This window comes from Gigantopelta aegis, chromosome 6, assembly GCF_016097555.1.
Source record: "Gigantopelta aegis isolate Gae_Host chromosome 6, Gae_host_genome, whole genome shotgun sequence".
Classification (NCBI taxonomy): domain Eukaryota; kingdom Metazoa; phylum Mollusca; class Gastropoda; order Neomphalida; family Peltospiridae; genus Gigantopelta; species Gigantopelta aegis.
Genome location: NC_054704.1, coordinates 21385278 through 21401715, shown reverse-complemented (window position 1 = coordinate 21401715; position 16438 = coordinate 21385278). Strand labels below are relative to the sequence as shown.

Here is a 16438-nt window from a genome sequence, read left to right as displayed (position 1 = left end):
ATTAATGTTGTTGTTCTGTAGGAAAGCCGTTGTGAGACGTGCCGTGTGAGGCCTGGCGTTGTCCATAACTGGAACGATGTGTGGCCGGAGGATCTGGTCAATGTAGCCCTGTGCATTCAGGTTGCCCTGCACGTGGACCAGGTCAGTTCTGCCAGTGTGTGAGATGGCTGCCCACACCATGACACTACCCCCGCCGAATCTGTCCACTTCCTGCACGCAGTTTGCCGCATAACGTTCACCACGACGCCTATACACGCGACATCTTCCATCATGACGTCGGAGCAGAAATCGGGACTCGTCACTGAACCACACCCGTCTCCATCGCAGTTGAGGCCATTGTCGATGAATCTGGCACCACTGCAGTCGGAGTCGACGGTGTTGTGGTGTTAAGATGACACCTCGAACTGGACGTCTGGCACGAATTCCTACCTCACGTAGGCGGTTCCGTACGGTCTGGTCGGATATCCTGCGCAAACCTGGTATTGCTGCGGCTGTGGAGGTGGCAGTAGTCAATCGTTCCCGAAGGTGGCGTACCCGGATGTAGCGGTCCTGCCCGGGGGTAGTGACCCGTGGTCGACCGGATCTAGGGAGGTCACGTGTTGATCCATGTTGCTGGTAACGGTCCCACAGTCTGGAGATGGTGCTTGGGGACACATGGAATGCCCTGGCAACGGCCGTTCTGGATTCGCCTGCGTCTAGTCGGCCGATGGCATTGTTTCTCTGCGGTTCACTGAGACGTGGCATGTCCTGGATTGTCAACTGTCGGCCAGATACAGAGGCCAGGCAAGCGAACACCCTGCACTTTTATACTGTTGGTGTTCATGTTGCACGTGAAGACAACGCACGTGCAGTGGTGACATGGTTTGCACGTGGCTGCGTTTTTGCGAATATTCACATTTTGGAACTTTATTGTACAGTAGCTGCGTTTTATCGAATGTAACCGTGGGAATGTGTTTGGGACATGCAATGACCTTATATTCACAAAGCATGAACCGGTAGGAAACATAAAATCGGAGTTATAACCCATTTGTACCCTTTTGCGTTTCTTTTTTTGAAGAGTATATTTTTAACATTTGTAATTGATGAATCTGGCAAATACCAGAGTAGTCCTGATGATATTTCACCAATGTACACTGATTCTGTTAATATTCCCAGTGGCGGATCCAGAAAATCCATTTGGGGGGGGGGGGGGGGACCAGTGACATGAGGTGGAATGCCAAGGGAACTTTGGGGGAGGTTGGGAGGGGGGTCTTAAAAAAAGAAAATTAATATATAATAAAATTATAAAACTATTGCAAAATTTTGGGGGGCTCAGGCCCGTTCCCCTCCCCTAGGTCCGCCTCTGATTCCACACTGTGATTTTGTTGTTTTGAGACAGTGCTTCTGCTGATGTACTGTTATTTCTATTGAGAGTATCACAACCGACACTACAATCTTAATAATTGGTACAAACAATACACCAATCTATTGGTTATTAGACCTTAATTTTTGTGGAACTATACAGATTTCATTTCCTTGACAATGTCCAGCTGGTTAAAATCCCACAATACCCACTTTGATGTATCACAAGTTAAAATAACTGATGTCTGGTTCGATTAATTAGTTAAAAAGTTGTATTGTACTCATACATCAATTATAACAAAACAAATAAGAGAAAAAGTATATATTTTATATCTGAAAATAAATAACAGCAATATACATATAGCATCAAATATGATACTAGTGAATAATTTATGCATTGATAAGTTTAGTTCATATATACTCACGAAACATGTTTCCAAAGCACCAAATAAAATGATCTCAAACCAACTGTAAAATTTATAAATAGTTGCAATTTGTGATTCTCGTGGATACACAATTGTACAAATCGTCTCAAAATGTTAATGAATATAAATAAATAATTTGTTTAAAATCATAAGATTTTTTTTTTCTTGAATACTGTTAAAATATATACCTTGTACAATACATGCAGAATACTTTCTACACAAATAATCAATGTAAAACTGACTTTTATAAAATCATGGATGGCATGGTTTTAGTTTTGATCACTAGTCCAGGTTTTGGTCTTGATTAGTATTTTATGGAAGGTATGGCTTGTGTATTAATCATGGACAGGAACCTGGTTAGTGTGTTAATCATGGACAGGAACCTGGTTAGTGTGTTAATCATGGACAGGAACCTGGTTAGTGTGTTAATCATGGACAGGAACCTGGTTAGTGTGTTAATCATGGACATGAACCTGGTTAGTGTGTTAATCATGGACAGGAACCTGGTTAGTGTGTTAATCATGGACATGAACCTGGTTAGTGTGTTAATCATGGACAGGAACCTGGTTAGTGTATTAATTATGGACAGGAACCTGGTTAGTTGTTATGGATGGCAGTGTATTGGTCTTGGATGTCGATCTAATTAGAATTTATTACTGTAGCAGGGGTAAAAATGACGTTGGATAAATACATTGAAAGATCTTGAGCAACAACAGTTTGAAAGTCTGTCTTGTTTAACAACACTACTACTCTGTACTAGACCACATTGATTGATATCATCAGCTATTGGATGTTAAACATTTCATATTTATGATATATTGTCTAGAGGAAACACACTACATTAACAGCGAGAGATCTTTTATGTACTTTTCCTCAGACAGGACAACACATACCACATCCTTTGATATACCTGGGGCACTGGGGTTTTGATGCTCCGACTCGAGCAACTCAGATAAGCACTCTACCGACTAGATCCCCCACCCCCCCTTCAACAACAATGACAGGAACAGCATTTGAACAGTGCTAAAATTCAGAATTCCAGAAAGATTTTGAATCTCTGCTGTAACTACATTCTCTAGACAATATTAACAACTAGCTAACTATCACTGCCAGGAGTTCCTCAGCTCTGTCACAAGTCCACCCAGCTCCCTTTAGAGGTCCTTGTACTGCCTTAATATAAGATTTAAGCACTCGGCTCCCTATGTCTTTGACAGCAAACTCTGGAGACAAGTCGAAGAGTCCATCTCGAACAGCCTGGACGTACCAGTAACACATTTCTCCGCAATACATCAGTGCCAGCAAGTGAGTGTCTGTATAGATACCTGGCAAAACACACACAACAGGTGTCAACAACAAAAACAAGAGAGAAATTTTATTTAAATATACTCTAGACCAGAGAAATTTTTTAATGCATATATATTTTGCATCATTCGCACATAACCTCAAGTTGTGAACTTTATACATGCATATTATTTTCATTTAAGGTAAATATTACAGAAGCCAATGTTTGTTCTTAAAATTTACAAACTTCAAACATGCACTAAGGTGCATATTTACAATATTCATAAGCCTAAAACTGACCATACTTTAATATTTTGTTTGTAGTTAGGTCAACTTACTGAAATACTAACAAACATTATATTCATGTCCATTCACAAGAGGGTGCAAACTAATGCAGTAGATTCACCCTTTTGAGTTTACCCATCTCTCCACACTACCCTCCAAACAATGCAAAAAAATCCAGAGCATGCTATTTTTCATATAAATGTTTGTAAATTTAAAATGATACAATACAATCCATTTGACTTTTAAAATGTGAGGACTTGTAACAAACCTGATTTTATTAGTTGAAGAGTATCATTAACATGCAGCTCAAGATCAGACAACTGTTGACAGTCAGGTTTCCGAACATCAAGCATCTGTCTTAAATAAGATATCCCATCATAGAGTATCTGTCAAACACACACAAAATAAATAAATGAAAAATTAGCATTGCAGACATGACAACCGTCCCGAATTCTGTGGGAGAGACCCAGTATTTGATAAAATCTCCAGCAGGAAAAACATTTCTCCTGGGAAATCGTTATTTTCTGAGCATAAATAAAAATCAATGCCATTGATGTTCATCAATTAGTTGGTTAATCTTGGTTATAAGATATTAAATATATATATGTATAACGGATGTCGAGTCTTATATACAAAATCCTGCCACAAAATATGCAATACATGTATTCAGTCTAAGTTAGAAAAAGACGGGTGATTACTCCCACTCCCCTGCATATATACTCGACTGGAAAGTTTTAGGAGGGCTGCAAACTGATCGCCATGCAAAAAAATTAATCAACGGTTTTTAAAACTTCATGTGAATGCTCGCCTAACACCATTTAAAGGAAATGTTCTGAGTTTCCTGCATTGTAAGATGTTTCCAACCAATAAAATCTTTTAACGTCTAAAAATACGCATTAAATATATTTTCTTGCTTAGAATATCAGTGTCTGTATATTCAATGTGTTTCTGCTCATCTTAATATTTGTAAGAAGCCCAAACTAGATTTTGTTTTCAAATAATTTTGTATGTACAAAAAAAAAAAAAAAAGGAAATAAAATGAAATTCAACCTAGTACAAATACTAGAACGATCAGAAACATGTTTAATATACAGCCACTAATATTTTATGCAGAAAAATATATTTGATATGTAATTACAGTCGTTAAAACGTCTGTGTTATTTGATAACATCTTAAAAATTGCAGCAAACTGAGGAATGTCCCTTTGAAAAAAGTGACGTTTAGCTCGCCTTGATTTTACTCATGGTGAAGTCTGATTTGAAAGAAATGGCAGCATGTATTCAGTAAGTATCATAACAGCCGTGAACCGTGACATATTATATGCTGATATCATTTTTATTACCCTATGCAGTGATTTATTAACATCTCTTTTACCGGTAGTCGTAATCAAACTGGATTGTGATAAGTTTGAGTGCTTGGAAAAAAGCTAATAGGGAACAATTTTACATGAGGTGAATATAATTTGATTTCATTAAACTGTCAAAAAAAATTTCTCACAACAATGATATAAACATACAGAGTGTCATCACAAAAAATTTGTTTGTCAAACAAAATATTTAAATCTAAAGGTACTTGATGGAAATGCATATCAAGTCGCAAAAATACTTACTTGTTTGATTTCCATAACATTTCTCTTGAGGCGCTCTTTGTCCGGAATGACTTGATGACAGTACATGTACAGTAACGCACCCTTCCTCCACAGTATAACTTCCATTATTTCTACACCAAGGCAGTCTGTTGGCTAGACATGAAAAAGACAAATTTAAATGTAATAATTTTTAATTGTCACTATGTTTATTAAGTGACAAATGAAAATGAGTACTTTTTGTTGTGTTCACTTGCAATTTTTAAAACTTAAGATTCTAAGGCCTAATTCACAAAGGTCTCTTAGGCTCTATTAGACAACAAAGCATCCTCTTTGCAAGTCTTTTAGCATTGCACTGCGACATCACAAAGTTGCAAGTGTTTAGGGAATTAGGTCCCAGTTTTCTAGTATTTACATAATAAATCACAAAAAGTTCTAAATTGTCAAAACAAAAACAAAAGGCACACCTTTTATTAGCAATATGTAGCATTAGCATGTTAAACCCCAAACTGTATTTACATACCTGAAGATTTGGAAAGGTCTTCTTGGCAACTAACAAAATGTTGTCTATGTGATCTGAAAATATAATGCATTAAAGGTAGAGTCAACTCCAACAAGAGCCTTATGTGTTGGAAAGATGCATACCCGGACCACCAACACATACTAACACTTTAGCAAATGAAAAACGCGTAATTTTAGAGATAATAAAAAACCACGATTATTCCTGCTAACTGGGGGCAGCCATTTTGTTTCGTTTTTGTGACATCCGGTGGGATAGCTTGGGGCGAAGTGACGTCAGCTCCTGACCATCTCCTGTATGTACAGTGTAAACAAAAGCAGTAATTTTCGACAAGGCGCTTCTCTTTGATCAACCTGACTTGTAAAACAGCATAAATGACGTAATAATATAATAAACTGTTTAACTAAATATATTTCAAGTTGCATTAACGGAAAAAAAATGGGGTTATAGTGTTTTTCTCTGTTTAATAATCCAAAGGAAAAATGTACACTATTACGCCTATTGATATGCTACGTTGGAGCAAAAACGACAACCCACGATACCCAAGTGATAATCTTATTTTCTTTGGGACTACGTAATTGGTCAGTTCTGTGGTTTTAGATGGAAAAGTCTACTTAATCAATAGTTTTACAGAACTATTTACAGTAATAAACCATGTCCATGACACTTTTAGGGGCGACAGGTAATATTCCACAATACCGGTATGTATTTTTGTGTCTAAGACAGCGTCAATTAATTGGCTCGTCTGGTTACCAATCAAATACACACCTGCCAATCAGGAATCAAAGGTGGAAGCAACTAACAGCATAGACCAATTAACTAAGAAAACACTCTGTATATCATTTCATTTCAGTACGTAGGTTAATGCATGGGCAAAACATTTTTAATTGTTTCGACTTGTTGTGTAGCCACTTTGACAATGGTATTTTATTTTGTATTGAAAATAATATATATAGTGCTGGATATACTTACTGGCTTACTGGGATGTGTATTATTACAGAATATTGCAATGCATGACTATTTATCATCCTGCAAAAACCAGGTAGATTATGTTTCTCTAGTTCTAAGGCTCATTCCTGACGTGGCGCGTTAAGTATTACGTAACCATCAGCTCGCCAGAGGGCGTACTCACTGAGATGGTACAAAATGGCTGCGCCCGTTATATATAATAGTTGTCACATTTAACCGTTTTATTAATTAACTATAAGATTATACGTGTTGATATTAAGCAATAATGTGCATTATATATCGTTGAATATGCATACCAGGCCAAATGCCTTAATTGCCCTCTCCTTTAACCTGTTAATGTTATGTAGTTTCCATACTTTTGAAAAGAAAAGTGCTACTATATTTTGTTTTTATTTGTAGGGCGGGATGTAGCCCAGTTGTAAAGTGCTCACTTGATGTGTGGTTGGTTTGGGATCAATCCCTGTCAGTGGGCCCATTGGGTTATTTCTCATTTCAGCCAGTGCACCATGACTGGTATATCAAAGGCTGTGGTATGTGTTATCCTGTCTGTGGGATGGTGTATGTTAAAAAAGATACCTTGCTAGTAATGGAAAATATAGTGGGCTTCCTCTCTAAGAATATATGTCAAAATTAAAATATATGGTGTTATTTACCTTTGTTTGACACCCAACAGCTGATGTGTTTTCACATTCATTCATTTATTCATTGACCCTAGTTTCAGAGAAACATACAAAAAAGCTGCATGCCCTAATAACTAATATTTTACACTGCCTAATAACTGATATTTTACATTGCGTAATAACTGATATTTTACACTGCCTAATAACTGATATTTTACACTGCTTAATAACTGATCTTTTACACTGCTTAATAACTGATCTTTTACACTGCCTAAAAATTGATCTTTTACACTGCCTAAAAATTGATAGTTTACACTGTCTAATAACTGAAAGTTTACACTGCCTAATAACTGATATTTTACACTGCCTAATAACTGATATTTTACACTGCCTAATAACTGATATTTTACACTGCCTAATAACTGATAGTTTAACCGCTTAATAACTGATATTTTACACTGCCTAATAACTGATAGTTTGTATTGCCTAATAACTGATGTTTTACGCTGTCTAATAACTAATATCTTACATTGCCTATTAACCAAGGACAACAGCTTCAGCAAATATTGTAATAAAAATATCCCAAACATTATTGATCAAAACAATTTTTTTAAAGAAATGAATATTTTATTAAACAATGCTCTCAACACATTTTAATTACAGTTATATGGCATCAGACATATGGTTAAGGACAACACAAATAATGATATAGGAAACCCACTGCCACCTCGCAATTGGCTACTCTTTCCTATTAGCAACAAGGGATCTTTTTTTATAATGCAGTGCATCCCACAGACAGAATAGTACATACCATGGACTTTGTTACACTAGTGTTACATGGTTTTGGCTGGAATGGAAAATAGTCCAATGGGCCCACCGGTGGAGATCGATCATAGACCAACCCACATCAGGTGAGTACCTTACCACTGGGCTACATCCCGTGCCTAATTAAAAAAACCCAAAACCTCCTTAATGGCAATAATGAATGTACCTGTCATGTACAAGGAATAACAGACTTACTTAAAACATTTCGTATTCTAGTGTTTGCCGTTTGTTCAGGAAAATCATCTTCCACAAGCTGATTCTCGTCAATGTAAGTGACGTCTAACACAATCTGCACAGAAATATATCATTGTATCAGAAAATATGCATTCATCTCAAATTTTTTTTTTTTTTAAAGTTTTAATAAATTCAATTTAAATTTAAATTTAAATTTAATCAATTTAAATTTTTAAAACATGCATTGAGTTGAATATTCATAGATTTAACAGTCATCCAGGTTTTATTGATGTAGGACTTACAGGTTATTAAAAATGGAACTAAACACGAAACTTTAATGTTGAGCTAAATGCAAAAGTTGATGCCGCCATCGACTGTCAGAAAAGTAATACCGGCACCTATATCTCACCTTTTTATTCATAAAGATGAGATAAAAACAACATGTGTACATGTAAAAATATGAATCAGGTGATGTATTTACTTTACAAAGCATACTGTTGATATAGTGCTAAACAAATATGTGACCAAAGGGAGGTAATTCATGTAGCTGAACCAACAAAATGGTACAATGTTACAAAAACCAACATAAATCGAACTGATCCAGTTAATAATTTTCAGTGACCAAAAGCTTCACACTGTGTGTGTGTGTGTCTATGTGCGGTGTGTGTGTATGTGTGTGCGTCCGTGAATGCGTGTGGTGTGTGTGTGCGTGTGTTTATGTGTGCCTATGTGTACATGATTGTTGTGAAAAGACGACAGCACATTAAGTTTATTAACACTTTCTTGCTACATGTACATCCCACATTCCAAACAAAATAAACAAGTGCAGTAGTTGATGAACGGCCGATATCTGACTTGATTTACAATATGACGTAAATCATTCCAGAAGATAACTCGATTGTTTGGACATAGCTAATTGTTGAAAAGGAAAGGAGTATTTATTTGAAAACCTTTCAGTAAACTGTTAATCAGTGGCTATTGGGTGTCAAGTATGTTTAACAGTTCACCATGCTCTAGAGCTGTAAAGAAAGAAAGAAATGTTTTATTTAACGACGCACTCAACACATTTTATTTATGATTATATGGCATCAGACATATGGTTAAGGCCCACACAGATGTTGAGAGAGAAACCCGCTGTCGCCACTTAATGGGCTACTCTTTTTTATTAGCAGCAAGGGTTCTTTTATATGCACAGACAGGGTAGTACATACCACGGCCTTTGATATACTACAGCTGTAATTCTTATATTTGGAAGAGACTTCAAACAGGAACAAATAGTTCAGTGAACAAAAAATTATAATATAATAGGATTATTTACTATGAGAAAAAAGGAGGTGGGGTCAGAAAACTTTGAAAGGTACGGTTTCATTTTAGGTACGGTTCATACAGTTTTTACTTAAAGACAGCACATACTATGCAATAGAACTATATGGCTAGAACAATAAATAACCTAACAGGCCTACTGATGTAGATTGATCCCACGACCCATCACGCTTCAAGTGGCTGTTCTACCATCACATTTTAACAACTGTTTGAGAACAGTTAACCTATACATGTAGCTATTCTTTCTCAAAATACATACCGGTAGGTATATATGGTGGTATCATTTCAATTCCATCCAAAATGTATTTTAACGTGTTATTTACCTGGTTAATAAATGTTTTTATCATGCATATGAATACAGATAATAGTTGTGATATGCTTCAACACAGTTCTTTTATACAGTACATTTGATAATAATTATTTCATTTTTAAAAATATATATCAATATACATGTACATATATATATAAATATATGAAAATAAATATCAATAAAAAATTTCATATACATGTATCTTTTTGGTCACCCAATTTAGTTGATATACTTCTCATGCTTGTGTGTTGTCAAATATTCATTTGTTTGTTCATTCATTTGTAACTGTTCAATTTTATATTGATGTTCATAATTACCTGGTGTGTTTACCTTAGTTTGACACCCCAGGGCTTCTAGAATTTAAAAAAAATCCACTAGCCATGGGATCAGTGATTTTAAAAATATACTAGCCATGATTAAAAATTCACTAGTCCAACTTTAAATAAATACAATGTTATTAATAGTAATAATCAGATATATGACCTAAAGAAGAAGATTGAGCTTAAAAATCCTTAGATTGGGGTGGAAAGATGGGGCAGGATATTCTTATTTACAAAATATGTAAATGCAGCATTTGACAAGGATTTTTTTCCACTAACCGTCGGGCAAGTTATAGTAGTTATTTAGTAATTTACTAGCCCAACACTGAATATCACTAGCCATGGGAATGGGGCTACCATTATCTAGAAGCCCTGCACCCAATAGCCAATGAATTTTCATGTTGGGGTGTTTTTATCCAGTCAGTAATTCATTCACAGGTGTACATGACTCACCTGTGCATACTCCTCAAGAATACTTTTAGCATCTTCATCATTGCTCGTCTTCAAGTTTAACTGTTCAGTTTTTTCTTTGAGCTTACTGCATCTTGCCTTGCATACTTCATAATTTTGTTGACTTTCAGCTTCACGTAAAAATTAAAGAAACAACATTATCTACAGCTCATGTACGTTTTACTATGAAAGTTTGTTTTGTTTAATGACACTACTAGAGCACATTGAGTTACTAATCATTGGCTATTGGATGTCAAACATTTGGTATTTCTGAAATTAGTCTTAGAATGGAAACCCATAGACAGGATAGCACATACCATGGCCTTTGATATACCAGTCATGGTGCACTGGCTGGAGCGAGAAATAGCCCAATGGACTCACTGATGGGGATCGATCCCAGACTGACAGTGCATCAAGTGAGCATGGCTACATCCCACTCCTTTTTCTATGAAAACACAATCTATAATCTGCACTATATTTAGTAGCACTATGGATTTCTTATTTTTTGTGCATACCTATATATCAATTAATAATAAACTTAAAAAAATAATTTTAAAGTGCTACTGTTCACATTAATATTTTAAAATGATATTTCTAAATCCTGACATTTCTTGTCCATCCTGTTTTTACTATTAACAGAACTCAGGGAACCAGGGAAGACTACAAATTTACTTTTCATTTGAACATATATACAAACAAAAATAACTTTAGTTTAAAATGCTGAAAAGTGTCATCCAAAACATTGCTATTTTGATTTCCTGGTCCTGGGAAATTGCAGAAAAACATTTAAAAAACCAATAATAAACAAAATTGAGTTTCATTACCCGCACTGGCACCCATATAAATACTTCAACCCCACCCAACATAAAATATGGTTTCAATGGGTTTCATTATTGAAAGTGGGATAAAAAAATGCATTTAATAGTGTTGAACTTTGACAGGATTAAATTTACGATCGACAAGTCACTTTTTGGACCCTTGTTTTGGCTTCGTACACAATAAATAAAACATATCCAACTGTAATATTTTTATATGATATATTTGACAAATGGTATCCTCGAAGGATCGTGATGCGTCCTATTAACAGGAAAATGGCTACAACGCACACGCATTGTAATCACACGATCAACTTGATTATTTGATCTATTACCTTATTCAATTCCATCGATAGATAAAACACATGCCACAGTTGAATGTGTACTTTCCAAGGCCTGGATCGGAAAGCATCCTATAGGTAATATGGGCTTCCATAATTCTTTCAGGATTCTTTCGCTGTTGACAAGTCTGATTATTTAGATGCAGGTAGGTATCAATATAGCATATGATTTTATTCGATGCTACTATTTAAAATAATGATCGTGTATAATGCATTTTGTATAAAAATAACTTTTTACTAGTTTTTTTCCTCTTTTTTTTTCTTTATCGGTAGCAAGTACTTCCTGGTTCAGAATTATTGTGTTGTCAAAGTTCACGCGTGCGCAGATTCGTAATAAACAAGCTGCACGTAAAATAGGACGCTTCTTGACTTAGGATGCCTTTCGATCTTTAGCAATACTATTTATTTATTTCATCTTTTAAAACTTAAAATTAATAATTCAGCCAGAATTATGAAGAAAAGAAAAATAATACTGACCTGTAAACAGCGTTGTCTGCTTGTTACAGAATTTTTATAGTGATCAAGGTTAGTAAACCAGTTTTTATTTTAACTTTTAATGTAGTGAAGCATTGTAATAATATAGCTAATTTTGAATTTGAATTATGTCAGTATTCCAATGACGTCACTTAAAATAACCATAAACTGGGTACATGATGTTTCCATTTTAAGAATGTTGGAAAAATTCCAATGCAAAATTGCTATTGAAATTTTTTAGTTTGAACATTACTAATGCACCTGAATGTATTTGAAGTAGTCCGGAGGGACGTAGAAAGAGTGGTTCTTTCTACGTCCAGATCTTGTTACATACCCTATATATATATATATATATATATATATATATATATATATATATATATATATATATATATATATATATATATATATATACAGCCTGTATTCAAACCTTGTGGCACCATGTTTCAACCGTTTCTCAACCGAAATAGTGTAACAAATGGACACATAAACCAAAAATGTACAACCTACCGTACTCATAAAATCCCGATTGAAGTACTTGCATCATTATTAACAAAGTAAATATTCAACCACAACCTTAAAACATATCCCTCCGTGGTCTAGTGGATAAGCTGCTGGACAATCAAGCTGATGACAGTGGTTCAAATCCCGTCAAAGCTGGCTCACATGTTCATTCATCTTTCTCATCTATCACCCTCTGCCTATCATTCTCATTATCTTAATATAAAAAACTTTCCAATTTCTCCCATGATTTCAATCTGTTTCGATCCTTTCTGTCAATTTCCTCCGACTCTGTCTTCTGAGCTGTTCACACCATCGCCTACCTGTCTCAACTTCCTCCACGGGTGCAGTCTCTGTGCATATCCCTGCACCCACCTGGCATCCTCATCCTCTGCCGCTAATAAAGCTGGTCTGACCCACGGCACTAACAAATGACTGCCGGTAGTAGGGGTGCATAGTAGGTGGTTTCAGCGGGGTTGGGGGTTATAGACTGCATTGAGCGAAGTTTATATGGGGCTATGTTCCCCCAGAAAATATATTTCAATTTTTTTTTTTCTTGGTCAGGGTTTCGACCCCCAATACCCTCCCCCCTGCCTGTTTCCCCTCTTAGATTATATGTCAAAATTACCAAATGTTTGACATCCAAAAGCAGATGATTATTAAATCAATATGCTCTAACACTGATGTCATTAAACAAAACAAACTAACTTTACCCTTTCGAAATGAAATAATATGTATTTAATTTGTCGATTTTACCACACGTAAAATTAAAAAGTGAAAACGGTCATTTTCTACTTTAGTATATTTTATTAAAAATATATACATGATCAATGTGTTATACAAACTAAACTTTGAAAGTTCTACTAACACTTTATAAAATATTAATTCTTAAATAGGAAGGTTCGATTGTCGATAATACGTTGTCAAGATGAAAACCGGTTTTAACAAAAGAATAGTATGTATCCTCAACCGAACGTTCTTTGTACAGCGCAAGAATTCACATTTCATTTTTTGAGACGAACCCTGCAATTTCAAATCCGCAAACGCACCTGTTAACTGAAATTGACAACAGGCTTTCGTTTGTGCTTTGCCGAGCAATGGCCGCACAGGTGACGAATCGAGCGTATACTTTTGACGTTCTCCATTCATAGCGAACACACACAATTTTTTTTAAAGTGCAGTTCAACTTGTATTTCATATTTGTGCATGATATTATTATATGGTAACCAGACACTTAACTTTAAGAAAAGTATTGATTTAATGTACCCCGTACATTATGTTTGAAGAAAAGCTTGTGATTAAAAAATTGTACCAGCGGTTGCAAAACAAGGCGTCGCGCGTCGCATGTGACGTTTACTACCCTATTTTCCAACGTCTGTTTTCACCACAGTTCATATTTTCTTGAACACACACTATCGTACGAAAACAAAAAACCCATCTAAAAGTCACTTTTTTCGATTTGCTGTCACATGCAATATTTCACTGACAAATAGTTGATCACCAGTAACCTTTGACTCATCCACGACATCAATATACCTACCGATGTAACTTTATTCAAGTTATAAAATGTAAACATTGAAAAAAACTAAAGTTCATCGTATCGCCGCCATTTTGTTGTTTTTCTTGCACTGGAATCTAAATATTTGTTCCTTTGATACTAATATTAATAGAGTGCCAAACGGTAACCAGTATTTTATTAGTTTAAAGGTTGCAAGCCACCATTTACGTTTGCAAAACTTTAAAAGTAGAAATTATTAATTTAATTTATAAAATATCAAATAAATTGAAAAAAAAAATAATAATAAAAAAAAAATATATATATATATATATATATATATATAAAATTAAATACACAATATCATGGAATAGATAAATCTAACAAAGTATCTACACTGAAAAATTACTAATTTGGTGTGTGGGGTGGAATTGTATGTCTTAACCTATAATACATGTACATGCTAATAAAGGTTCTTGTTTCTTTTTGAGGATTTTGTTACTTTATTTTTATTTTTTGGGGGGTGGGGGAGGAATTCCCATTTATAAGTAAATAAATATAAATACATTTATAAGTGATAAAATATTATTTTGTTTTTAATGCTGTTAATTGTTCTGATAGGTAACATGGATAGTTTTTATAACTTAGGTGGTATTAGTGGAAACAATTATTTTTAAATATTAATAAGTAACTTTATTCTATACTGATGAAAATTGTTTGCATGTTTTTCTAAACATACCATAAAATATGCCCAATGAGCATGTTGTGTAAATTGACAAATTGATTTAACATGATCTTAGTATGCAAAATGTATATTAAAAAGTTAATTATTTCAATTTAATGGAGTTTTGTGTTTTATAAACAGTTAAAATTGGGCAAGTGAATTTGTCACCATGACCAGTAAATTTTCAAATCCACTGGTCCCATGGCAAGTGAATTAAAAAAAAAAAAAAATCTTGAACCCCATGTGGCATGTACATGGAACACTTGTAACAGTTGGATATCGCTTATTCCTGCACTGACCAATCTTGGGCCAACAATTTCACCAGTTATATGCATTACTAGTGGACTACATTGCAAACTTCTGGGGTAACCGACTCCGGCCCATAGAGCCCCCCGCCCCCCCCCCCCCCCCCCCCCATTACTGAGTGGCTGTAGCTCTCGATCCCCCCCCCCCCCCCCCCCGACTCCTACTCTGACAGTTCCAACGCCTTCTAGTACTTCATTTTGCAACCGCTGACTGTACCTTTTACGAAATATGGATTTCAAGTGAAATTACGATAAGATATGCTATATTTATTGTGTACGAAGCCAAAACAAGGGTGCAAAAAGTGACTGCCGTCGACCTTAGGACCACGCCCACCTTTCCAACATCATAAAATTACTTGTAAATAAGTCCTACCCAATCGATGATCATAATTAAAAAATTTTTTTAAATATAACCTGCTATTGATATACAAACCAGAAGTTAAATGGTTACACGTTAAAAGATGATCATTTAGTGTGTTGGCTTCACAGATCAACTCTACGATGCCAGAAAAAGTATTTATGGAGGCAGCCATCTTCTTTCTTTCTTTCTTTGTACTTTCCTCCGATCGATGTTTTTGCCGACTTCATCACTGTATGACCTTATGTAAAAAGGGCTGTTTTGTTGTTGTTGTTGTTACTGTTATTGGTGTTGCTGCTGCTGTTGTTGTTGCTGAGTTTTAAATATAATCCATTCATTTTAAATACAAGTAAGACGAAAAATGGAATGTCTTGTCCGGAAAACTTCAAGCAATTTTTCCCAGATGCATGAATTCAAGAAAAGTTTGCTTTGTTTAACGACACCACTAGAGCACATTGATTTATTAATTATCGGCTATTGGGTGTCAAACATTTGGTAATTTTTACATGTAGTCTCAGAGGAGAAACCCGCTACATTTTTCCATTAGTAAGAAGGGATCTTTTATATGTATCATCCCACAGACAGGATAGCACATACCAAAGCCCTTGATATACCAGTTGTGGTGGACTGGCTGAAACGAGAAATAAACCAATAGGCCCACCAACGGGGATCGATCCCGAACCGACCGCGCAGTCTGCTCGACCTACTTAACTAGTAATTGAGCCATTCATTCATTCATTTCAACTTATTTTCGTGCACATATCCAATTAAGGTTCAAGCACGATGTCCTGGGCACACACCTCAGTTAGTTGGGTTAATTGTTAGTGAGAATGAAGAGGGTGTAGTGGTCGTAAAAATCGCCCTGGGTGTGAGCCGGTACTGGGCTGCGAACCCAGTACCTACCAACCTTATGTCCAATGGCAATTTTTTATATTTTTTTTATTAGGCTTTCTGGAAATAATCTATATTCAGATTTCCTGTCTGAAAAACCGAAGAC

General features: G+C 35.5%; 1 protein-coding gene across 3 annotated transcripts; it reads right to left on the bottom strand.

Moving 5' to 3' along the window:
* Positions 1 to 1653: 1653 nt before the first annotated feature.
* LOC121376333 (UPF0600 protein C5orf51 homolog) lies at positions 1654 to 15654 on the bottom strand. Of its 3 annotated transcripts, none has more exons than XR_005958436.1 (8): positions 15517 to 15654; positions 10432 to 10559; positions 8047 to 8140; positions 5441 to 5493; positions 4942 to 5073; positions 3601 to 3718; positions 2150 to 3088; positions 1654 to 2119 (listed from the first exon to the last, which is right to left on the bottom strand). XR_005958436.1 is itself a non-coding variant. In XM_041504178.1 (7 exons), exons 1-7 carry the CDS (start codon positions 15614 to 15616, stop codon positions 2859 to 2861), a joined length of 855 nt encoding a protein of 284 aa, XP_041360112.1. In that variant the 5' UTR covers positions 15617 to 15654; the 3' UTR covers positions 1654 to 2858. The 3 variants fall into 3 exon arrangements, 1 of the variants encoding a protein (XP_041360112.1); XR_005958435.1 differs by having other exon boundaries at positions 1654 to 2269; positions 2330 to 3088; XM_041504178.1 differs by having other exon boundaries at positions 1654 to 3088.
* Between the last annotated feature and the right edge of the window lie 784 nt (positions 15655 to 16438).